Source organism: Malaya genurostris, chromosome 1 (assembly GCF_030247185.1).
Source record: "Malaya genurostris strain Urasoe2022 chromosome 1, Malgen_1.1, whole genome shotgun sequence".
In the NCBI taxonomy this organism is placed as follows: domain Eukaryota; kingdom Metazoa; phylum Arthropoda; class Insecta; order Diptera; family Culicidae; genus Malaya; species Malaya genurostris.
Window position 1 is genome coordinate 69957675 of NC_080570.1, and position 26312 is coordinate 69983986.

Here is a 26312-nt window from a genome sequence, read left to right on the forward strand (position 1 = left end):
TTGGTTTAGGGAGATTATAACCCTTATTTTGAATAACGACGTATTGATTTTTCGATCGAATGTGGTTCGATCATCATCTTAGCTACCTTTGATTTTGCTAGCGTTATTAGAAATACAAATGAAATACGATCGTGTAATCGATACGACATTATTCAGAATAAGGGCGTTTGCGTCATGTATAAAAATGATACCCCACCATTCTGAACAGTATGAACTTTCCCACCAAACAGAATTTATAAATATGAGCTCTATCCCATTTTTTTGCTCAGTCAACACCTGCCTTTACGCATAACGAATAGGGGGATCGCTTTGTCACCTATTTGTGGAATAGCCAACTGCAAGTTTGGCAATGTTCAATCTTGATTTGCACTCGGTGCGGTTCGATGATGCCGTAAAGAAGGTTGATTGTGTTCACCAGCAAAGGAACATTCTACAGGTTTACTGGATGTACCGTTCGCCTCGGATTGATTTTAAATGTATGTATTTTTGTGTGTAAGAAAATCGCTCCAACAGAATTGGAATCGGAGATATCAGGTTAAAGTTTCAAATATTTTTAAGCAGGGTTGAAAAAGTCTGTAAACTCGAAAAAAGTCTGCGGACTCAACTTCACTGTGATCATGTTTTTCAAAATTCTTCAACCAAAAAAGGCTATCTACTGATTTGAAGACAAATCTGCAGTCCTGGCATGTCGGATTAGAATCAGGTCAGTCAAGAGATTGTTTATGCATTTTAACGTCATAGCGATCGGTCGTGTCTTGCACACAAGCCCGTAATTTTTCTTCTGAAGAATCAAACTTACCGTCACCGTTCCAGTAGACCTACGTGGAACCATCAACTCTCATGACCGAAGATTCAGGAAGAAATAAGGAAAACGAACTGCCAATGAAGAATCTTTCTCCATTATCGTAATATCGCGCCAAACAAATGGGTCAAAACTTCGAGTTGATGGGTCATCCATCTTGTAGCCTTGATTTTGCTCTCAATGACTTCTTCTTATTCCCAGACGTCAACAATAAATGTCGAGGCCAGAATATTTCAATGCCTGGAAAAACGATTGATTTTAAACATATGTTTTGAAGATATTTTCTTCGGAGTGGAAAATATGTTTCATAAAAAGGTTAGGTTACTTGCGAAAGTGTTTTGATTTTCATAAAGCATCTACTAAGAACAGTTTACGATCTCTGAACTTATCGAGTACTCTTCGTAGAAATTTGAGTCGCATAATCATTGCGTTCGGGTATCTGACCTCAATCAAACAATTCGAGTATCTGACCTGATCTAATCCTATATCTCCATCTTTCTGCTTGTCGAGACCGAACATGAATTCGAACAGTTTTACTAATTAGTCTATGAATAGTGGAACTGAACTCTAAATGAATAAACTATAACCAAACGCATATTTTCATAAATATATTGTTTTATTTACTTCACTTCATTACCGAATTTTATTACATGCCATTTTCATTTGATTTCTTGCATTTATTTTTCTCTTCCATTATCGAAATTCGTATCATTTTGAAACTGTATTCATCGTTTTATCGGGACTTTTATTTGTCATTTTAAACAAACATTTTCCGCTGTAACTCCCAAGAGAGTACCGTTTCACTTTCACTTACGTGCCTATTTTTTCCTTACTCTAACTATGTAAGATTTACTTAATTCTAACGTGTCTCTTTTTTCTGTGTAATAATTTACAAAAGCACAACTCCTTTTCTGGATTCATTGTTTTCATAATTTAGTGGAATAAGAGTATCACCAATCTTACATGTTGATTTGATTGGTAAATAACGGGATGTGCTTGACATTCTGTGTCAATTACATATATCAACAAATTTTTAATCTGTGTAGTTAATCGTGTCTTGCCTTCTCGTTATTGGACTAAATTTTGGTTACAAACGACCAACCTTTACTCTACTTTTTGGTTTTACTTCCATTCACTACAAAAATCAGACTATTTACAAAATTTGAAAAGAAGGCGAACGATTCAGAATGTATCATGAAGCAAATGGTACACGGTTTGTTGCGCTACTTTATTGCTCAACAATGTTGCGCAGTGCTATGAAGTTTCCTTTCGGGCGTTTTTATCTCTAGTAGTTTCTGATTTTGTGCATCAAAAATTGTTTAGTAAAAAAATTATTTCCTTTCATTTTCCCAAAAACGGGATCCTACACTGATCCTCAAGCGGAAACAGAATGTCTACAAAAAACGAATTGCATACATCTGCTATCACAAGTAAAACAAACACAAATAATACAAACATAGAAGCAACGTTCTCCTGTTTCGAGAGGTGTCAGCAATCCGACCCATTTAATTGAATTCAATCAGCTCGCTCACATGCACTGGCACGAATCGTTTGATGTGATGAAAAAAAATCAGTCAATTTTAAATTGGGTGCTTGATCTTCTTTCATTTTGTTGCTTTCTAACGACCGGGCTGCATTAATTTGATTTTGGTCCTGCATGTTTCGGAAATAATTGAATTCTCCCGTCGAACGGTTCGACTGCTGATGGATAGTTTTCGATGCAACCTCCGCGCTCGTAACCGGAGTGGGTTGTGAAGCCTCATTTCCTTTTCGATCATAGAGATTGACACGTTTTGGATATTCAGCACGAGTTTTTTTTTTTTTTTTTGGTGCGAAGGTTAAGCGGTTATTACTCGATTTCCGGGAACAACAGTTATGAGATAGCCGCTATTTTTCTCATATCTGTAGTGTATGCGAAAAAATCGTTGACAATACGATGAACAACGATAGAAAAAGAATACTGCACTTTCAAAAACTTAAACAAACTTCAAATTAAACTGCAAAATCAATGATTTTTGCTCAACTCGCACAATATTTAAATAAATTGAGAAATTTCCAAAAGCAGAAAATATTCAGGGAGTTTATGGTGAAATATTCGAATCGTTGAATAAAACTAGGTACTTTGGTATGATTTTAAAACAGTATCTTTGAAATTTTTCAGGCATGGACTCATTCAGGCCGCTCTAAGAGGAATGTTTTCTTTATATCATCGCCAAAGATCTTATAATTCAGGCTCATGACAGGGCGATACAGTTTTCTGTTTTTGTTTACGTGTTTGACATTATGATGAGTAAGGAAAATACTTTTTTCGTTGTTCCATAGAACATGGTTATTTTTCAGAGGAACCAACGGAAGAAGAACGGCGAAGGAGACTGAAGCAAAGTGAAACTTTAGTTAGCAGGGTTTCGTCGTGATGGATGCTGTCACACATGAAATTGTGTTGACCTTCTGAAAATTGAAGGTTCACTAGTTATGAAATGCCACAATAATTGTGACTGAGCGCACACAAACACACACCACATCCGAAACAATAACACAAATGCGAGCACTCTTCGGATGCTTGTTTGGCCACGCTGGTGCTGATTTGGTAGCAATTCACGCGATACGAAACAAAATTTCGTTTTTGCAAGACAATACATTAGCATACAAGACCATCGAAAGCGGGGTTAGAATTAATTATTCAAAATCGCGTATACTTTCCCGTCTATCTCATTGGCATGATTTGACTAAAAAGATGACTCATCGATAAAACACTTAGCAAAAATTGTTCTGCAGACCCCCTCGGTGGAAAACCAAAGACCAAGACGAAATAAACTTATAAACAATTCAATATTTTACAAACCTTCCAGAAAATTACTTATGGGATAAGAACAAAAAGATCCAAAATCAACAGAATAAGTGTATCGACCCAAAACCCCATTCTCAAAACCTGTTTCTCGGTTCTATCAGGAATCAGAATAAATTTATTCAAGTGATACGTTCCCCTGTATATTTGTGCCTTGTGGAGATTTGTGCCTTGCCATGGAATTGATCTGGGGCTTGTCTCTTTTATTTGCCGACACTCATAGGATGGTTAGTAGCTTTTTTTGCTGATAACCCTTTAACTCCGGACTCGGATATCGGATCAGGATAAAATTTAATTGCAGTTGTTGAAATTACAAAAGTAAATTTTTTGTAATAGATTCCTTTTGTGTGTTACCGATTCGTAGTAACAAAATAAAAATTATGTGTGGATTGTGTAGGAAAATCTGTGTTCAGTTAGTGTTTAGCCAACGGTCGATTCAAACAGTGGAGTTCGAAAAATTAGGCTGCGTTGGAGTCACGATGGTGGGTGGCGATTGGAAGGCCCTCCAATGAACTGAAATGTGGCGGAAGAACTGAGCGAGAGAAAGAGAGGTCGAGAGTGGACTTATTGGACGGGTTGGTTGGAAGAAAGAAGGTATTGCAAGAGGAGTTGAACGAGATCCATCGTAGAGCACGGAGGTAGTTACAAAAGTCCTACCAAAAGTTTTGGGAGTTTTTCCAAGTTTCTGTAGAGTCGATGGTGGAGTCGCCGGTCCCAACAGCGTTATTTTTACTTAAATTGGGAGCCTGTGCGAGCATCCTCACCGTAACATCAAAAGGGTTAGGTTGGCAGGTACCCACCTGTGGCTGAATTATAGCACGTGCTCTATCCCAGGACGTCTCAGCGCATAGTTCCGGATTGACTCTAGATTGACCGCATCAGTCTCTGAAAGTACCGAAGATCACTCGAAGATCGACCGATACCCGTGAAATAATCAGAACCTAGCAGCACCGTTAAGATACCCTCGCTGTCACCTCGGACGCCACCATCGTGAGAGATCCAGCCCCAATCGTATTCAATATAGGTTAGGAAAAAAAGGTATTTATTCTTTTATTTCACGATTAGGACTTCCACACATCCGAAATCTCCCCCGCACTTTAACGCCCTGGGACTCGGTGAATAAAAGAGGCCGTGAGTGCCCACTCTAAGACTCCCATACCAGGATTCGGGGTTTTGGCTGATTCCCCTCAGGGATCTAGCAATTTCCCGAGGTCAGAGTCTTATATGTGGAATTCGATCCACATTTCAAACTGATTTTGCAACCGAATCCAAGCGTGCATAAAGCTAGATCTAGGATCCCACTAACACAAAGAACTCTTCCTGGACGGTGCTCGAACATACGACAACTGACTTGTAAGATCAGCCCCCTACGCATTCAACCGACCACACGGGTACGATTAAAATTCAAATTTTTTAAAAGTTTTTTTAGGATGCGTTTGAATTAGGATACCTTCGATTCGTAACTAAGTTGCTAAAAAGCCGGATTCGTTATGTAGGAGAAATCGAAATAGTTTCCGTTCTGTGTTTCTGACACCGAAAATCGGGGAAATAGTTTTAAGTCCAGTTTTGAAAATTTCGTACTCTTCCGCCACTTCAATTATGCGACAAATTGAATTTTTTGACAGTGTAATTCTGGAACTGAAGGTCGGATTCGGATCCGGAAATTCAAAAGCAGCTAGTAAAATCATCAACCTTTTATTCAAAACTAAGTGAGTAAAAATAAGTTGAATCATCTCTAGAAAATCGATGTGAGGTCCATCACTTCTGGTACTTCCGGAATTGGATCACGTGCCGCTAGCAGGGTTGGGAATCGTTGGAAATCGAATATCTTTGACTATGGTTAGTTTTCACTTCTATAGAGAACAACTGGTGGAAGATTTATTAAAGTAGTTCATTGTGATAACATCAAGTGAAACTTGAGAGAAGGTACAACCATTTTTCGAGTGCCTAAAACCTACGAGGATAGCCTGATTGTGGGAAGGTATCGGCAGATTTACGAAAACCCTGGAACCAAAGATCGTCAACAGCGCAGCAAGGCTTTGATACACGTTGAAGCCAACCCCGGTCCATCGATGCGAGATGTGGCCAGAATGTACAACACCAACTTTCGAAGAGTGAGGAACATCCTTGCTCAGAGCGTATGCAAGTCCTTAAAGCCTAATGAACATAAGAACTGCCACATAAAGTGGATCTCGTGACCAAAAAGCGTGTAAGGCTCTTATACGACTATTTTTTTTGACGACACACAATAGCTGCATTTTGTTCGATGTTAAAAAAGAGCGTCAAACTCAAGTTCCAGCAGTTTCTTAGTCAAAAGTTTTACATCGCGACTAGACGTTAAAATGTCCCAGGAATATTTCAGTTCGTATTTGCCGATGAGTTCGTGAAAAAGGCCATACTTTGAGAAGCGGTTTGGAATTGTGGTCCTAAAATGGAACCATTCGTCGGATCCTCGACGGTTACATAGTTTACATCGAAAAACGCCAGAAAAATGTTCTGCCGTTCATTCGTAAGCATACTGCTGCCAACAAGATCGACTTTGTCCCCAAGCTAACGAGTCCCCCGAATTACCCGGAATTTCGATCAATCGAATAATACTGGGCAATTTCAAAGTAGCGACTTTGACGAAGCGGCGGGGCAATCAAGAATTTTCCATTTCCACTAGCTTAATCAAAAGGAAGGTTCGAGATTGCGTTGCAACTGAGGAATATGACCATAAAATGATGTAGTTTTGTAGTTGTAATAAAAGTATTGTGAAGTAACCATTAATGGTCTTTTTAAACTTATTGAATCATGAATAACAGGTCTTTTCGTGTGCATCTATTTATTTTTTGTTAACTTTCAGTTCCCCGTCTAATCCGCCATCTGGAACTCGAATTTTGCGAAAAGAAACATGACTTTGCAGCCGAATGCAGTGACTCTAATGTCGTTTTCGCTTGATGCTAAACCTAAACCAGTTTCCGCCCTAACTGCTGTCAAACCGTTTATTTGAAGCTAGTTTCGAACCTAGTTTCAATGTTGTTGAACTGAAAATCGAGTCAGTTTCAAACCTGGTTTTTATATCAGGTTTGCTCAAATTCCATGTTGCTACAAGTGCGAAACCAACACAGTTTTATGAAAAGTACTTGTTTGATGAAACTACCCTGGGTTTCAGTTTTCTCAAGCGAAAACGACATAAGAAAGCTTCCATACCGAGGCTACCCGTTGCTTCCACATTTCCGAGATTAACATAATACTAATTCTAAAGCAAGAATGAAATGTGTTTTTGAACAAAATTATCGTAACGAATTCTGAATCAACTAATTGTCAAATTCTTAGGAAAACAATGCAAAAATACGCACTAAACCCGTGTTGACAAAACTGTAGTGTTATTAATTTTGGATTAGATGCATCTTCTTCATTATCGTGAATTATGTATTTGTTCATAGATGTGCGTTTCGTAGCGAAATAAGTCGATATCACTTTAAAAAATAAATGATTTTTGGAATAATCATAAGTAACGTTCTTTCTAAAGATTTTCACAATTGTTTCACTGTTACATTGATTCATGAAAGATTAAAGTTAGTTGAATTCAAAAATTAGTTACGGAAATGTAAATAATCTCTAGGTATTGAAATAACGTGACATAAGTATTGTAATGAGCGCACGTACGTTGCCTACCTCTAGGCAGTTATGTTTTGCTTTCATTGCATTCACTGTTACCCGAATTTATCTCACTGACCGTTTTACGAATTTATGTCTGAATTGATGGAATTGACAGTGTGAATTCCGGCGCTTTTGTCGTGCTCTCCATAGCAGTGGGAGGGGGAAATGACAGTATTATTCTGATTATTCAACATTTAGATTAACGTTTACTTAGTAGCAGCAATAATATATATTCATTTGCTATATATTCTCTACCTTCGGATCGCTTATATTCAACATCAGGCGGCCCCTTTCGCTTCGTTACAGTCGCTCATTCACACTTTTATTCGAACCATTTTCTGTAGCACTGGTAGATGACTCCTGGCACTAGACTACTATTTGCACACACGCTTGTCACCCTGTCTATCACACATTTCTTCACTGTCGTTGAATTAAAATTAAATTGTATCATGTCCTGCCAAGCAGCAGTCGCTGTACTCCGGAGCGGGTTTTTTGTCCGTTCACTTGCTGACTCAATTAAATGTATGTACTAAAATCGCTACAACTACTCTTCGGATTCCGCGCTCCGCGTCCCGTTCCACAGCGGTGAATGGTGATCGGTGTGAAAAAAGTTCAACATACGAGAATTAAATCTAATTCAACATATTCTACTTTCAATTTGCTGGTGCCTCCTCCCGTAACTATCGCGTGTGTGTTCTTTTACTAAATACATATGTTCTAATATATAAAAAATACCATTACACTGACCCTTCATGTTCCTTCGAGAGTATTCTCACTCACAAAGAGAACTTTGTCCTTTGCGTTTGAAGTGAATGATGCAGTTAGAGCAAATTATATTGATCACTCGGAGCGAAGCCCCATCATGTTATGACCAGGTTTGGCGGTACTACCGTGTTTTACAACATCCTTCCGGGTTGGCAATATGTTTTTGATGTGGCTTGTCTACAAGTATTTCAAAAAGGAAGGGGTGGGGAGACATTGGTAAGCATTTTTCAATTATCGTATCACTACGGCTATTTTTCGGTAGAATGTGCTTAAGCAGACTATCTTCGTCCGAGCGGCCTAGCAGGAAACCGGATCACCGTTAATCGATGCTGGGGAAGCATCCCTGCAGACATGACCGTTATCAGCATGCAAATCAACAGGACCATAAACGATAGATGGCAGTTGCGAGTGCTCGATCCAGTCAGAGTAACTGAAAATAGATAAAGGCAGGATTCATGTTAGAATATTTTATGTAAACGACGTCAGGAACTTGATGAGACAAATTCAAATTGATAAGCTAAATGATGATCTAAGACAAAAATACTTCAATTGCAAAACAAATCTTTTATAAAAATCGGAAATCCCTTTCCACGATGAAAAAAAACCTCCGAAGAGAAAATATAGTCCGTTTTTTCATGTAGTTCGCTGGGCATGTCATGTCAAACTTAAATTGCATTGTTCCCGACAATCAGAGGAGAAAAATTGTTTTCCAATTCGGAATCAGTCTCAGTCAGTCAGAACGACGACCCGCCGCTTATTTGTCTCAATTTAGGCTTGCCTCACTCAATAGGCCTGTAAAGCCTATATCTGTTTGTTCCGCAAAGCATTCGTTTGATTGATTAATCAATTAAACCTTTTTGAAGTCGAACATGCCTTTGTTTGAACATTTTTCGCATTCCCCATGATGTGTCCCGTGTGCCGTTTTATTCCAATGGGTCATCCGTCGCTGCTGGATTAGATCCTTTTTTTTACTTACTCATTTTCACTGGAAGACACCGCTTCCGATAGACTGGGCAATGTCTTGGTTGAATGCTTCCGCTCTTGTTATTTTTTGTTGTAGTTCCCTCAATTTTAGATTCATCCCGAGCTGGAGAAGAAAAACGATTTTCGCTTAGATTTTCCCTTCTCCTCATTTGGTCAATTGATGAGCAGTTTTTGATTGTGAGGGACTCGAGACCGATATTGAAAATCATCTTAATCAGATTGTTAAATGTTGTTTGGTTGATTAAAAGTCGGGCATCTTTTTAAACAAGGCTTTGTCGTGCTTCTGCTACTGGTGAACGAGCGGAAAATGTGCCTTTTCCTGACCTTTTCTGGTTTCTCAAATTGGCGAAGCAGAGGAGGCGATGTTTTCCGACCGATGAAAGCTGTTCTTTGTCAGATCTGATGAATGCAATCTGCTTCGTTAGTATGTTAGTAGGTTTTTTTTTCTCTCGAGCGAGCTTATATTGCCGGTCTTCTTTGTCTGGATTGTTGAGCTGCTTCAAATTGCTGAGCCGCATGACGATTCTTTTTTGCTTCTTTTGTTGGAGATTAGAGTTACGAAATAGTTGCAGCACTAAATACGGCACCGAACGGTAAAATAATCAGGAGAAATTATGATCGATTTCTATGAGTAATGGAATGGCCCAATTACAAGATTTCCACATTTCTTGTGGATTCGTGATAACGGAGTTTTTATTCTGGGTAGACTATCCGGGATAGTCATACTAATTTGTTCACTTTGCCAGGTTAATAGTGACAATTTACGTGGTTTGTTCGATTTTGGAGGTAGCAGAAACAAGATTAAACCAAATGATTTCGTGGTATAGCTACAGACAGAAGGACTCCGAACTTTTGTTGGCTTGGCTACATTTTGTAACCCTTGACAAGATTTCAGTCTAAGTACTGCTCATTAAAATTCAACTAACATGACGTACAAACTCTTACAAAGTTTTTATTCAAATTTAAAAGATTTTATGCGATTTTAACAAGGTATTTCAAATCATCTCTAGGAAAAGTGAGTGAGATTCATTTGGGAAAATATGAAAATAAATCGAAAAATGGGAACCAGGATAACCGAAATCAATTTGGTTGTCTATCTACTGATAATGTCTACCAATTGAAGTAGTTTTGATGCAAGTTTAGAAAATTTTTTCGGACATTTAAGTAACAGTATCCCATTCTTAACACCCTTTACTCTACAATTCCGGAACCGGAAGTTGGATCCGAGTGAAATTCAGGAGTTCCGTGTGGAACCACAAGACCTTTGATTTGAACCTAAGATTGCCAAAATCGATTCAACCATCTCCGAAAAAATCTACCGAGGTTATTTGACACAGACAATGCGCAGCTCGATGAACTGAGTCGTGTGGTACACCCAAACCTCCATTTACGTAAAAATCGGGACTTCGTAAATCGAATTGTGACATAATAAAAGTTTAGGTTATTTGGAATTTTCAACGTAAAAAAAGTTTTCCCTTTGCATGTATATTATTGGATATGTATAAAATAATGGGTAACTATGGAACTAAAATTATTAGTTTTTGCAGGAAAGGGATGTTCCAGGTTGCATCAATTTCCAAGATGGCGACTTCCGGTTCATCGATATTCGTGACAAACCATCAGAATATGGGTATTTTCGGAACGGGTTTGATAAATACATTTCAGAAAACGATGTTTAAAGTGGCTCTGAATTCCAAGGTGGCGACTTCCGGTTTTCCTTGAAAACCTTTACAATATGGGTATTTTTGGAACGGGTTTGATGAGTAGATGTCGAAACACGATGTTTGAGATGGTTGTGAATTTAAAGATGGCGACTTCCGGTTTGTTGATATTCCTTAAAAACATTTACTTATGGTTATTTTTGGAACGGGTTTGATGAATACATGTCAGGAAACGTTGTTTGAGGTGGTTCTGAATTCCAAGATGGCGACTTCCGGTTTATTGATATTCCGTGAAAACCCTTACAATATGAGTATTTTCGAAACGGGTTTGATGAGTGGATGTAGGAAGACGATGTTTGAGGTCGTTCTGAAATCTAAAATTGCGGCTTCCGGTTATTCCTTGATAACCCTTACGATTTGTGTCGATATTCGAATTGGTTCGAACCTTCACAATATGCATATTTTCGGAACGGTTTTCATTAGTAAGAGCTTACATTTTTTAAGCAGTAGCCTAATATCTGCAGGAGATATTAATTATAGCCGGATTAAGTAGAAACAGATTAAAATACCAGACAAATCAGTTTCAGATTATCAAGATTGTTGAAACTATGCTATGCCATCTTGGAATTCAGAACCACCTCAAACATCGTTTTCTGACATCTACTCATCAAACCCGTTCCGAAAATACCCATATTGTAGTAATTTCTATCCATGATTTTCATTGTTTGCAAAAACCTCTTTTTAGAAGTAGGTTCGTAAAAAAAGTTTACGTTATTTGGGATTTTGTTCGTAAAAAAAGATAACGTTATTTGGGATTTTGTTCGTAAAAAGAGTTACGTAAAAAGAGGTAACGTAAAAAAAGTTTACATAAACGGAGGTTTGGGTGTACATTACACTTGACAATTTGTATTAGTCTATTTTCAAGTGATTTAAAAATTTAAAATATGCATAATGTAATTTTCACACATTCTTACAAATTTTAACCTAGTAAATATAAAAAAAATTAATTTGTTTTCCAATATAGCATTGATCGTAACATGAAAATGGGTGAATACAACGCAATGTTTTATACTATTTAAATAACAAGATACATGAATATGTCAAAAGAAAGACTTTCGCAATAAGAAATGTTTTATAAATTATCAAACTAGTTAAATTAAACTACAATGCAGTATATTCATTCATCTTTTCTCGCCCTTTTTTGTGATACACACTGTAGGTAATATTTTGTGTAAACCCGTATGCTGGAGTAGCACAAATAAGTTGTTTAAGTGGTAATATACATACTTACGAAAAAGGCTTTAATGAACTTAACTTTTCGTTCAATATTTTAAAAAGGGATGTATGGTATGCTCATTATTTCAGCAAGATGCAAAACACATACAAGTCTACTGATTGAGATTTGTTTTCATTGCGTATTTCTGATAACTTTTATGACACTGTTCTCATGTCTGTAAGTTTTGAGTTAATTTCAAACAGATGCGTCCTGTTAATTTTTTTTTAAATTGCAAGTTTTGAATCTATTGTCATTTTGTTTTCCTAAGATGAAGAAAACTGCATACACTGACCCAAAAATTTATGAGGTGGCCAAAACTATGCAGACTCAGCTGAAAAATAATCTTTACAGCACTTTGCGGATAGTACCATTTTGCTCACATATTTAACTTCCATAAGAGATTAATAGCCATTCCGGCACATATTGTGTCCGATAAAATTATGCCAGCCATTAATAACAGTTTTGAATAGTTGCACAATTGTTATAATTACATCCTTTTAACATGACAACGTGAAAATATGCGCAAAACTTATATAACTACTAGAGCAACATGGACAAGTTGGTGATTTGCTGCACAGTTGTTTTAGATGTACTCAAAGTTGTTCTACAATGAATTTTTCGGTAGCATTGTGAAACTTAACAGTGATAACAATTTTAATATGTTTTAACATCTTTCCAAACATATATGACATAAAGAACAATTCTAAAACAATTGTAGAACATGTATCGATAAGTAGTTAGCAACATTCAAACAGTTATTACTCTGAAATGGCTTGATTTTTTGCAGCGTGTTTTGCGGTGACATGTTTGTTTATATGTCAATAACAGCTGCGCAATCGTTTGTTTTCGGTACGGTTTATCGTTTCAATGATGAGTCGAATTGGTGCGGAACGCGAAAGAAAATTCTGCACACTTGGTGCTCAGAAAGTGGTGTCACGTACAACGAAATTGCAAAACGGCTGAAAGTGCATCACACCAGTGTCAAAAATATTATCGAGAAGTTCGGTAAGACCCTTTCCATGAAGGATTTGCCCCGATCCGGTAGGAAAACGGGTCCCAGCCAGCCCGGCCGGGAATTAAAAGTGGTTGAGTACATCAGGAAAAACCCATCGGCGTCGACGCGGGATTTGGCCAAGCAGTTCAACACCAGCATCGGGATGATTCAACAGATCAAAGTTCGGAGCTCCCTGAAAACGTAAAAGAAACAGAAGGTTCCGAAAAAGTCCCTGGTACAGCAAGTTCAGGCCAAATGAAGAGCGCGAAAACTGTATAACCGGATTTTTCAGAATAAAGACGGATGCATCCTGATCGACGGATGATCGGCTCCTTCTCTCTTCAGGCCGCATTTGGCTTCAGCCCACTACGCCAACTCCGTTCTACAGTGGTTGTCAAAAAATAATGTACACTTCGTGGAAAAGGACATCAACCCACCGAACTGCCCGGATCTTCGGCCAATTGAAAGGTATTGGGCAATTGTCAAGCGACACTTTCGGAAGGAAGGTACAGTGTCTCAAAACATGCAGGAGTTAAAAAAAAACTGGACAGCTGTCACCAGGAAAGTCACAAAAGTAACTGTGCAGAATTTAATGAAGAATGTCAAGTCCAAAGTGCGAGCGTTTCACAGAAACTAGGATTTTCTTCAATATAATCAGTGAAATGCATAAAAATGTAATTTTTCTACAATATATCGAAAACTGATGTCAAAATATGTTTTTGGCATTAAAAATGCCTTACTCTTCACTATATGGGGCCGGGTGTCAATTAAAAGTTTCAAAAATAGTCGCGTAACCTTTTTGTGTCATAATTTTGAACGTCAATAACTCGGTCATTTGTTGATGGATTGTTATAATTTAACAACCAATCGATTCGGAAACTTTTAACTTAAATATGTATGACGACGTCGTTTCAGTATTTCAATAGCATACTATTAAAAAAATGGTTGGAATCGACCTATGTTTTCATCCACCAATCCCTGTTGTACAAAATGACGTCAACTTCTTGTTCGGCATAGGAGGCTTTGCGTCATGCATAAAAAACACCGCATCGTTCTGCGTAGTTTGAAGAGAAATCTATAAATATAGGCTGCACAATATTTCTTTGCCTAGTTGATGTTTGACTGTGAATGAAACAAGTAGCTTGTCCAGTGAGCTGATGACTGGATTGTATATGCGTTCACTTGCTGGATTGTCGCTTTTGCATTATGGATTGGTGAAATTTCCTGTTGTCTGCGCAACACCGTGTTCGCTTGAGTACCTTATATATCATCTAGATATTGAAGAACCGAATCAGCGTGTTTACCGATTCTTTCGAAATATCCCATGTATTTAGCAAATTTTTGGTCGATTTTACCATTAAAAATGCCTATTATGAGATAATGACATTTGAATATTTCAATTGCATCCCATTGAAAAAGTGGTTTGAATTGAGTATTTTATTTTGGGTCTCTGGTAACTATCAGGCCAATTTAGAATGATCGGCGATTGATTTTTCGGATCTAATTTGCAGCGCTTGTTCCTCGATGATTTGTTAATGGATTTTCCTAATTCAAATTATTCCAAAGCTTCAATATTGTAAACTTAAAAATGTTTTAATTGGCCAACGGATCGGTTTGCATACTTAAATCTCAATTCCCATACGAACAAAACGTGACAATGTGACTGAACAAGTTGTTGTCCCACCAGGAATTGAACGCTTCAAAAGATTCAAAATTAAATTATGAAACTTATTTAAAAGCGGTCTCATCGGTTTAGTAGTATAAATGAGTTCCACAGGCTCACATATACAGTACAATTAGATGCAATATCATATAGTATCAAAGATAAACTCAAGGTAAGTTTACCTGCGATTTTACATGTATCGTTTGAATAGGAACCCTCGTAGAATTTGGTTAACCGCCAGTTTAAGTTCAATTATTATTTGCTTCAAAACAATAAGCGTCTGATGGCTACACGCGTTGTAACTATGACAATGTTCATTCATGTGTTAATAACATCAAGTTACAATATGAACAAAATTTCGGAATTTTGTTGCGTATCCATTCCGTATATTCCTAATATGCCAAAGCGTAAATCAATGTAAGTAACTAAATATTTTATGAGGACTGTTTCACATGTTTTCTTCCTCGTATTGTTGCCATATTATTTACCGACACTTTCCGAAGATTATCGACGATTTTGAAGAAGGATTAATAAAATTACACTATTACTGAGTTTACTGGTACAACATTTTTTCTTAAAATAAATAAAATCTTCTCTTGGATCGATTAGGTATTTATAAAATTAATAAGTTTGTACGTTTCTCGAAAAATTTTATCATACAATATAATAGATTCATTTGTTCAGGTTTAAACCTTTAGGTTGTTTGTATCTAAAATTGAGCTTTCAAGTAACTTTGAATTCATCACAATTGACTTCTACTTAAAGGACGTTATTCAAAACTTAACAATGTAAAAATTTGTGGAAATGGATCAAAATTGAATAGAATCAATTATCAAGAAAGAATCTAATTTATCATTTGCTAACAATCTAAGCGCTTAAACTAGAGCAAGTTTGTAATTAGTGAATTGAATAAGTTATTACTTTAGTGAATCATCATCATTATCATCTTTATTTTTGTATTAATTGAAGACCCTAGAAACGTTCCATTTTTAATGTTATTGTGCTCGGTCGTGTCTTGAATACAACCCTCTAATTTTTTTTCGCTTTTTCATTCAATACACCCAAACCTCCGTTTACGAACACTTTTTATACGTAACCTCTTTTTACGTACCTCTTTTTACGAACCAAATCCCAAATAACGTAAACTTTTTTTACGAACCAAATCCCAAATAACGTAAACTTTTTTTACGAACCTACTTCGTAAAAAGAGGTTTTGTCATTCATCGAAAGCGATTTCCGACTCCATGGAAACTACTACAAAAAAGGTATTTTTGAAACGGGTACAAAGAGCAGATTCCGGAAAATGATGTTTGAGGTATTTTGGAAATCCAAGATGGCGACTTCCGGTTGATTGATCCTTGAAAACCCAAACAATATAGGTATTTTCGGAACGGAATTGATGAGTAGATGTCGGAAAATTATGTTTGAAGTGGTTCTCAAATCCAAGATGGCGACTTCCGGTGTGTTGATATTCCTTGAAAACCCATACAATATGGATATTTTCGGAACGGAATTGATGAGTAGATGTCAGAAAACGATGTTTGAGGTAGTTTTGAAATGAAAGATGGCGACTTTCGGTTTGTTAATATTCCTCGAAAACCCTTACGATATGGGTATTTTCGGAACGGGGTTAATGAGTAGATGTCCGAAAATGATGTTTGAGGTGGTTCTGAAATCCAATATGGCGACTTCCGGTTTATCGATATTCCTTGAAAACCCTTGCAATATGGGTATTTTCGGAACGGAATTGATGAGTAGATGTCGGAAAATTATGTTTGAAGTGGTTCTCAAATCCAAGATGGCGACTTCCGGTGTGTTGATATTCCTTGAAAACCCATACAATATGGATATTTTCGGACCGGAATTGATGAGTAGATGTCAAAAAACGATGTTTGAGGTAGTTTTGAAATGAAAGATGGCGACTTCCGGTTTGTTAATATTCCTCGAAAGCCCTTACGATATGGGTATTTTCGGAGCGGGGTTAATGAGTAGATGTCGGAAAATGATTTTTGAGGTGGTTCTGAAATCCAAGATGTCGACTTCCGGTTTATCGATATTCCTTGAAAACCCTTGCAATATGGGTATTTTCGGAACGAAATTGATGAGTAGATGTCGGAAAATTATGTTTGAAGTGGTTCTCAAATCCAAGATGGCGACTTCCGGTGTGTTGATATTCCTTGAAAACCCATACAATATGGATATTTTCGGACCGGAATTGATGAGTAGATGTCAGAAAACGATGTTTGAGGTAGTTTTGAAATTAAAACTGGCGACTTCCGGTTTGTTAATATTCCTCGAAAACCCTTACGATATGGGTATTTTCGGAACGGGGTTAATGAGTAGATGTCCGAAAATGATGTTTGAGGTGGTTCTGAAATCCAATATGGCGACTTCCGGTTTATCGATATTCCTTGAAAACCCTTGCAATATGGGTATTTTCGGAACGGAATTGATGAGTAGATGTCGGAAAATTATGTTTGAAGTGGTTCTCAAATCCAAGATGGCGACTTCCGGTGTGTTGATATTCCTTGAAAACCCATACAATATGGATATTTTCGGACCGGAATTGATGAGTAGATGTCAAAAAACGATGTTTGAGGTAGTTTTGAAATGAAAGATGGCGACTTCCGGTTTGTTAATATTCCTCGAAAGCCCTTACGATATGGGTATTTTCGGAGCGGGGTTAATGAGTAGATGTCGGAAAATGATTTTTGAGGTGGTTCTGAAATCCAAGATGTCGACTTCCGGTTTATCGATATTCCTTGAAAACCCTTGCAATATGGGTATTTTCGGAACGAAATTGATGAGTAGATGTCGGAAAATTATGTTTGAAGTGGTTCTCAAATCCAAGATGGCGACTTCCGGTGTGTTGATATTCCTTGAAAACCCATACAATATGGATATTTTCGGAACGGAATTGATGAGTAGATGTCGGAAAATAATGTTTGAGGTAGTTTTGAAATTCAAGATGGCGACTTCCGGTTTGTTAATATTCCTCGAAAACCCTTACGATATGGGTATTTTCGGAACGGGGTTAATGAGTAGATGTCCGAAAATGATGTTTGAGGTGGTTCTGAAATCCAATATGGCGACTTCCGGTTTATCGATATTCCTTGAAAACCCTTGCAATATGGGTATTTTCGGAACGGAATTGATGAGTAGATGTCGGAAAATTATGTTTGAAGTGGTTCTCAAATCCAAGATGGCGACTTCCGGTGTGTTGATATTCCTTGAAAACCCATACAATATGGATATTTTCGGACCGGAATTGATGAGTAGATGTCAAAAAACGATGTTTGAGGTAGTTTTGAAATGAAAGATGGCGACTTCCGGTTTGTTAATATTCCTCGAAAGCCCTTACGATATGGGTATTTTCGGAGCGGGGTTAATGAGTAGATGTCGGAAAATGATGTTTGAGGTGGTTCTGAAATCCAACATGTCGACTTCCGGTTTATCGATATTCCTTGAAAACCCTTGCAATATGGGTATTTTCGGAACGGAATTGATGAGTAGATGTCAGAAAATTATGTTTGAAGTGGTTCTCAAATCCAAGATGGCGACTTCCGGTGTGTTGATATTCCTTGAAAACCCATACAATATGGATATTTTCGGACCGGAATTGATGAGTAGATGTCAGAAAACGATGTTTGAGGTAGTTTTGAAATTAAAGCTGGCGACTTCCGGTTTGTTAATATTCCTCGAAAACCCTTACGATATGGGTATTTTCGGAACGGGGTTAATGAGTAGATGTCCGAAAATGATGTTTGAGGTGGTTCTGAAATCCAATATGGCGACTTCCGGTTTATCGATATTCCTTGAAAACCCTTGCAATATGGGTATTTTCGGAACGGAATTGATGAGTAGATGTCGGAAAATTATGTTTGAAGTGGTTCTCAAATCCAAGATGGCGACTTCCGGTGTGTTGATATTCCTTGAAAACCCATACAATATGGATATTTTCGGACCGGAATTGATGAGTAGATGTCAAAAAACGATGTTTGAGGTAGTTTTGAAATGAAAGATGGCGACTTACGGTTTGTTAATATTCCTCGAAAGCCCTTACGATATGGGTATTTTCGGAGCGGGGTTAATGAGTAGATGTCGGAAAATGATTTTTGAGGTGGTTCTGAAATCCAAGATGTCGACTTCCGGTTTATCGATATTCCTTGAAAACCCTTGCAATATGGGTATTTTCGGAACGAAATTGATGAGTAGATGTCGGAAAATTATGTTTGAAGTGGTTCTCAAATCCAAGATGGCGACTTCCGGTGTGTTGATATTCCTTGAAAACCCATACAATATGGATATTTTCGGAACGGAATTGATGAGTAGATGTCGGAAAATAATGTTTGAGGTAGTTTTGAAATTCAAGATGGCGACTTCCGGTTTGTTGATATTCCTTGAAAACCCATACAATATGGGTATTTTCGGAACGGTATAGTGTTTTAAAGGAATAAAGAGTTAAAGGAAAATGGCAAAAACTTTCAAAAGATAATAATCAACCGGAAGTCACTGTTTTGTATTTCAAGACCACCTCAAATATAATTTTCCGACGTCTACTTTTAAATCTCTTTCCGAAAGTACTCATATTGTAAGGGGTTTCAAGGAATATCAACAAATCGGAAGTTACCATCTTGGATTCAAGAACCACCTCAAACATCGTGTTCTGACAACTAATCATCAATCCCGTTCCGAAAATACCCATATTGTAAGGGTTTTCAAGGAATATCAAGAAACCGGAAGTTGCCATCTTGGAACTAACAACCACCTCTAACATTGTTTTCTGACATCTACTCATCAATCCCGTTCTGAAAATACCCATTATGTAGGGGTTTTCAAGGAATATCAACAAACCGGAAGTCGCCATCTTGGATTTCAGAACCACTTCAAACATCATTTTCCGACATCTACTCATTAACCTCGTTTCAAAAATACCCATGTTGCAAGGGTTTTCAAGGAATATCAACAAACCGGAAGTCGCCATCTTGAATTTCAAAACTACCTCAAAAATCGTTTTCTGATATCTACTCATTAACCCCGTTCCGAAAATATCCATATTGTATGGTTTTCAAGGAATATCAACAAACCGGAAGTCGCCATCCTGAATTTCAAAACTACCTCAAACATCGTTTTCTGACATCTACTCATCAATTCCGTTCCGAAAATATCCATATTGCAAGGGTTTTCAAGGAATATCAACAAACCGGAAGTCGCCATCTTGGATTGCAGAACCACTTCAAACATCTTTTTCCGACATCTACTCATCAATTCCGTTCCGAAGATACCCATATTGTTAGGGGTTTTAGGCAATCTCAATAAACCGGAAGCCGCCATCTTGGATTTTGAAACGAACCCAAACATCATTTTCTTGCACTTACTCTTCACATCCGTCCCGAAAATAAACATATGATGCGCGGTTTCCACAATAATCACACAAAACTTTTTTTACGAAGTAAATTCCAAATAACGTAAACTTTTTTTACGAACCAAATCCCGAATAACGTAAACTTTTTTTACGAACTACCTCTTTTTACGAACCCCCGTTTAGTTCGTAAATGGAGGTTTCGGTGTAATCAATGTTGCTAACTACGTTTCGATACACTCCTTATAACCCCCTTCTCATATAACTCATGTTTTAATCAATACTACTAAAGGATTCTTGACGGTTTAAAATTTTAAATACATCTCACCCTGTTATTCCGAAACCGAAAGTGAGATCCGAACAAAAGTCAAACGCAATTATAGACAGTTATAGACGTTGTTACCCGACATTCGAAAAATTCAAATTCGGCTACAATAAAGCGATTTCTTTAAGCGTTCCTTTTCTTAAATATTTAGAATTATTAATAGATTTTGTTCATTTCAAGGCTCTTATAATACTGTAAATATAATTAATAAATTGTTTTAGTAAAATTGTTATTTAACATAGGATAAGTTTACTAACCACTAAAAACTTAACCCGATAAATCATATAAAACCAAATTTGAAAAAATATCGTTATCTTGTAACTTGTTAACGTTTGCATAATTGCGGGGTACTGTAGAAATGAGCCGGTTCGACATTAAAAGAGGCCTTTTGTGCCCATCCCGGAACGTCCAGACCAGGCGTTGGGATTTTGGGCAAGTTCCCTTCAGGAACCGCCAAAGCCATTGTAGAACCGATTTGCAGTTCTTCAAACGTTAACAAAAACACTCAACAAAATGTACTGGAAAAACCGCAACGGCAAAAGACGGCAAAAAGTCCGCACTAAAAATTTAACCGTTAATAATTACAACCCTGAACAGCAGTCCTCATCAGTCCCCAAAGGATTTTCGTCACCGCAGAACCACAGTATCCGGCTTAGAATTTAGAGAGAGAGAGAGAGAGAGAGAAGGTGTACGAAAGGTGGAGGGAGATTGATAAAGGAGATAGACGAGACAGTTGCTAAAAGATAGGCGAGGCGAACGGATTGGAAAGTTAAAAGTTTGAACGGAGTGAAAAGTAAAAAGTGAAACGTGTTGAACACGAAGTCAGCCAGAGTCCAGTGTTATACATTTGGAGTTAAACGGGGTCCTCCGTCATCCTTTCTGGCCAGTTTAATTGGAGAATTGGTTTCCCGGAGCAGCGCACTGCGATATAGCGCCAGCCTGTCGGACTAAAATCTGCATCGTGAGCGAATGCCGTACCGGGTGAGCGTGCATCGAGTTACGGATTACACCACTGTTCCCGACCAAGAAGGGCCACACTCGATTAGACGGTCAAACGGCTTACATCCTCCGACCGAAATTCGACGTAGTTTCAACCGCCGTTCAGCGCCATGTTACGGTCAATATAGCTCCTGATCACCGTTACACCACGTGTACCGCAGGTATGTCTCCAACTCTGTCTCTCTCTCGCCCACCTTACACGACGATCATCAATGGGCCCCACCGAACGACGATTAGCGTCGCCACAATTCAGGAATTATAATTTAATAAATTTTGTTAAACTGATACTAGATTTTTCTTCACGAAAAAAGAGCCAGGTTCCCTTGAAGATATCTCTTTTCAAGCCAGAAAATCCAACGGGTAAGTGTCCTGGTGACCGTGTCCTCCCGAAGTCGGATGCCGACCCTGAGAAAATAATTTTTTAAAACTGAGCTAGCTGGGTCGTGCACATAAGTGTAACTTTCAACGTTGACTCTTTTATTTTAGTCTAAGTTTGTGAAAATCGACCCTGCTGTTTCTGAGAAAATGAAGAGACTCTTTTCACTATTTTCGGTACTTATGGAACCGGGAGCTAGGAACTGAAATCGATTCATTTGATCAGCAACTAGCATAACCTATAAATTGAAACAGTTTTGAATAACCAAATTTAGAATAACTTTAACGTTTATTTATCGCTCATACCTGTCACATAAAGTTATAATTTCATACACACTACCCTGTATATCAGAAACCGGAAGCCATATCTCGATAATACTTTTCATTTAAATATGAATTAGAGAAGATTGGTCTAACCGTTCGTGAGTAGTTCTGAGGTACTTCCGAAACTAGGAACGTTGAATCGGTATACCCGAAATCAACGTATTCGGTCATCAACTAACCGGACCTGATTGAACACGCTACTGAATATAAAAATTTTATATTTATCAGCCTGTTATTTAGGAACCAGCCGTCGTATCCGGGTGAAATTCGGTAGGGTTATTTGAGATTGTAAGACATTTAAATTGATTCAAGTGTGTGAAAATTGGTTGATCGGTCTCTGAGAAAATCGAATGTACTTTTTTAGCTTATGTCGTACTCCTGAACCGGTGGTCGGAGCCAGATAAAATTCAATAGCAACCTATGAGACTGTAAGGTTTCGGAGGAAATCGGTTCAGTGGTCTCTGGGAAAATAGAGTACACTTTATCTTCATTTTGTCGTGAATACACAGAAAGAAAATATGAAACTTACACGACATGTAAACCAATAGTACTATTAAATAGACGTCAGTTGAAACGAAAATCTGATTTAAAACCATGATTGATGTAAAATTACATTGAAATGCATTTACTTTTTCATTGAACAAGGCTGTATATTTACAAATCGCTTAGTTTTGTAATGTAACTTTCCATTCAATTACCCTTCTCCAAATATGTGCATGAAAATAAATGTAAATTCACAAAATATTTTTATCTGTGTACGAATGATTTTACTATAAGGTGCCATTTCAAAATTTACCCTATGAGAGAGCCATAAGTTTTTGATCGTGAGTATCTCTTGTTGTATCTAACGTATCAACATAGTTTTTGCTTCACGCCATAGGAAATATGATCATCAATTTAAGAAAAAAATTTCAGTGGTATATTATGTCATACACAATTATTCAAAGTAAAGTTTTCTGGAATGATCGGTTTCAACGAGTATCAAACAAGAGCGACGGTTTTGATGTAGTAAGCGAAATTTCATATTTGTGATGTACTAGGTTAGGTTAACACTTGATATATAAGGTCTACTGAGATACATGAGACTACCTGGATGAGTGTGAGTTTGAATAGAATGCACCGAACAGTGTCCAATATCGGAGAAAATTTCACAATTCAGCCCTTCTGAAAGCCAGAAATGAATTCCGTGTTGCTTTATGATAGTATTTCTGAGTCTGAACTTTTTCAGTTTTCAAAAACATGTAAAAGAAAATTTCTCCACAAAAATTTCATAAATTGGTAAACGACTGGATAATGCGCAATTCAGGCCCCAATGTGGTTCTTAGTCTCTTGTCCAGTAACTCCTATCCCAACTCCCCGTGGTGACTGCTGGGGTGCGAGTAACCATAAGAAAGATTGGGTAACCAACCCCGGTGGGACCTTGGTCGTATGCTGACAGGGAAGGGGGGGCTTGCTTCTCTTTACAGAGAGCGAGCCTACCCGAGCGTCTGTTCCCCATGTTGGGGCGGCTCGAAACAGCGTCTGTTCTTCATGTTAGGAGTGGCTGATTACCGTCCTTGTGTCAGTGTGGGACTCTAAACAGTGCTGACATGATGGCCCTCCGGCGAGACAGAAGGTTGGTGCAGGCCTAACAAGCCGCCCGGAAAACACTTGTTACGAATAATCAGGATATGAATACGACTCGGAATAATCGGCAAAGACCTACGCGACGAAATAAGAACTACGATTGGAAGCTTGGCACATGGAACTGCAAATCGCTTGGCTTCCCAGGATACGACCGAATGCTGCATGATGAGCTTCAAATCCGCGGCTTCGATGTCGTAGCACTGCAGGAACTTTGTTGGACGGGACAGAAGGTGTCGAGCGGCTACCTTCTACCAGAGCTGCGGCACAACCAACGTTCTAGGAACGGGATTTGTAGTGTTGGGCAAGATGCGCCAGCGCGTGATTGGGTGGCAGCCAATCAGTGATAGAATGTGCGTATTGAAGATCAACCTACAACAGCTGTCCACGGCGGGATGTAAAACTCGTCATCGGCGACGTGAATGCTCAGGTAGGCCGGGAGGCAATGTATAGGCCCGTGATCGGGCTGGAGAGCCTGCACGCGGTAACAAATGGCAACGGTCAACGATGCGTAAACTTTGCAGCCTCCCGAGGAATGGTGGTTCGAAGTACCTTCCTCCCCCGCAAAGATATCCACAAAGTCACCTAGAGATCACCTGATCAATATACGGAAAATCAAATTGACCACGTTCTCATCGACGGGCGATTCTTCTCCGACGTCATCAATGTCCGCACTTACCGCAGTGACAATATTGATTCTGACCACTACTTTGTCGCGGTTTGTATGCGCTCAAAACTATCGACGGTGCACAATACTCATCGCTCAGGAACGCCGGGACTCAAACTCGAGCAGCTACGTAGCATTCGTACTGCAGAGGAATACGTGCAACAACTGGAGCTAGTGCTACCAACGGAAGAGCAGCTTGGCGCGGCGACTCTTGAAGACGGCTGGAGGAACATAAAGTCCGCCGTGAGTAGCACTGCTGCAACAGTTCTAGGTACGAGGTTATCGAATTAAGGAAATGACTGGTTTGACGGCGAATGTCAGCAGTTGGTCGACGAGAAGAATGCAGCAAGGGCGAGGATGCTGCAACACCGCACTAGAGCGAACGAGGAACGATACAGACAGGCACGGAACAGACAGAACACTGTTTTCCGGAGGAAAAAGTGCCACCAGGAAGACCAAGATCGCGAAGCGATGGAACAGCTGTACTGCGCAAATGACACACGGAAGTTCTATGAAAAGGTGAACCGCTCACATAAAGGCTACACGCCACAGGCCTAAATGTGCAGAGATACCAGTGGTACCCTTCTCACGAACGAACGTGAGGTGATCGACAGGTGAAAGCAGTACTATGACGAGCATCTGAATGGCGAAGCACAGGATACAGAAAACGACACAGGAATTAATCTGGGTGCACGCTCAGCCGACGACATATTCCCAGACTCTGATCTGTTGGAGATAAGTGAGGAGATCGGTAAGCTGAGGAACCACAAAGCCGCGGGCAATGACCAGTTGCCAGGCAAGCTGCTCAAACATGGAGGAGAGGCACTGGCTAGAGCGCTGCACTGGATGATTTCTAGGATTTGTGAGGAGGAGATTCTACCGCAGGAATGGATGGATGGAGTGGTATGTCCCGTCTACAAAAAGGGCGATAAGCTAGACTGTTGCAATTACCGCGCAATCACATTGCTGAACGCCGCCTACAAGGTACTCTCCCAAATCCTTTGCCGTCGTCTATCACCAATGGCTAAGGAATTCGTAGGGCCGTACCAAGCGGGATTTACAATACAAGATAAGACAAGTACTCCAGAAGTGTCGTGAATACAACGTACCCACGCATCACCCATTCATTGACTTCAAAATAACATACGACACAATAGATCGAGAACAGCTATGGCAGATCATGCACGAATACGGTTTTCCGGATAAACTGACGCATTTGGTCAAAGCAACGATGGATAGAGTGATGTGCTACGTCCGAGTATCTGGGACGCTCTCGAGTCCCTTCGAATCTTGGAGAGGGCTACGTCAAGTTGATGGACTTTCCTGTATCTTGTTCAATATTGCCCTGGAAGGTGTGATGCGAAGAGCGAGGATCGACACGAGTGGCACGATCTTCCGAAAGTCCGTACAACTTTTTGGCTTTGCTGACGATATTGTGACACGTAACCTTGAGAAGATGACGAAAACCTACATCGGACTGAAAACTGAAGCTAGGCGTATCGGACTGGCCATAAATGCGTCGAAAACAAAATACATGAGAGGAAGAGGCTCTAGAGAAGAAACACTACGCCTCCCACCACGAATATTGATAGACGGTGACGATATCGAGGTGGTTGACGAGTTCGTGTATTTGGGCTCACTGGTGACCGTCGACAATGACACCAGCAGAGAAATACAGAATCGTGCGTACTTTGGACTCAGAAAAACCCTCCGATCGAGAAAAATATGCAACCGCACGAAATTGACCATCTACAAAACGCTGATTAGACCGGTTTTTCTTTATGGCCACGAGACCTGGACTATTTTAGCAGAGGACCAATGCGCCCTCAGTGTTTTCGTATGAAAGGTACTGAGGACCATCCATGGCGGAGTGCAGATGGAAGACGGAACGTGGAGACGGCGTATAAATCAATTGCAACAGCTAGGAGAACCACCTATCGTACGGATAGCTAAAATCGGACGTCTACGATGGGCTGGGCATGTCATAAGGATGTCGGACGAC

General features: G+C 39.0%; 1 protein-coding gene across 2 annotated transcripts in view; it reads right to left on the reverse strand.

Annotated features, from left to right (window-relative positions):
* Positions 1–1397: 1397 nt before the first annotated feature.
* The window catches only part of LOC131440377 (uncharacterized), a 465330-nt gene continuing 440415 nt past the window's right edge, over positions 1398–26312 (reverse strand). For both annotated transcript variants that reach the window (XM_058611634.1, XM_058611633.1), the window contains exon 7: positions 1398–8487. In XM_058611634.1, the coding sequence (XP_058467617.1) occupies positions 8336–8487 (152 nt within the window). In that variant the 3' untranslated portion in view covers positions 1398–8335. The remainder of the gene's footprint in view (positions 8488–26312) is intronic.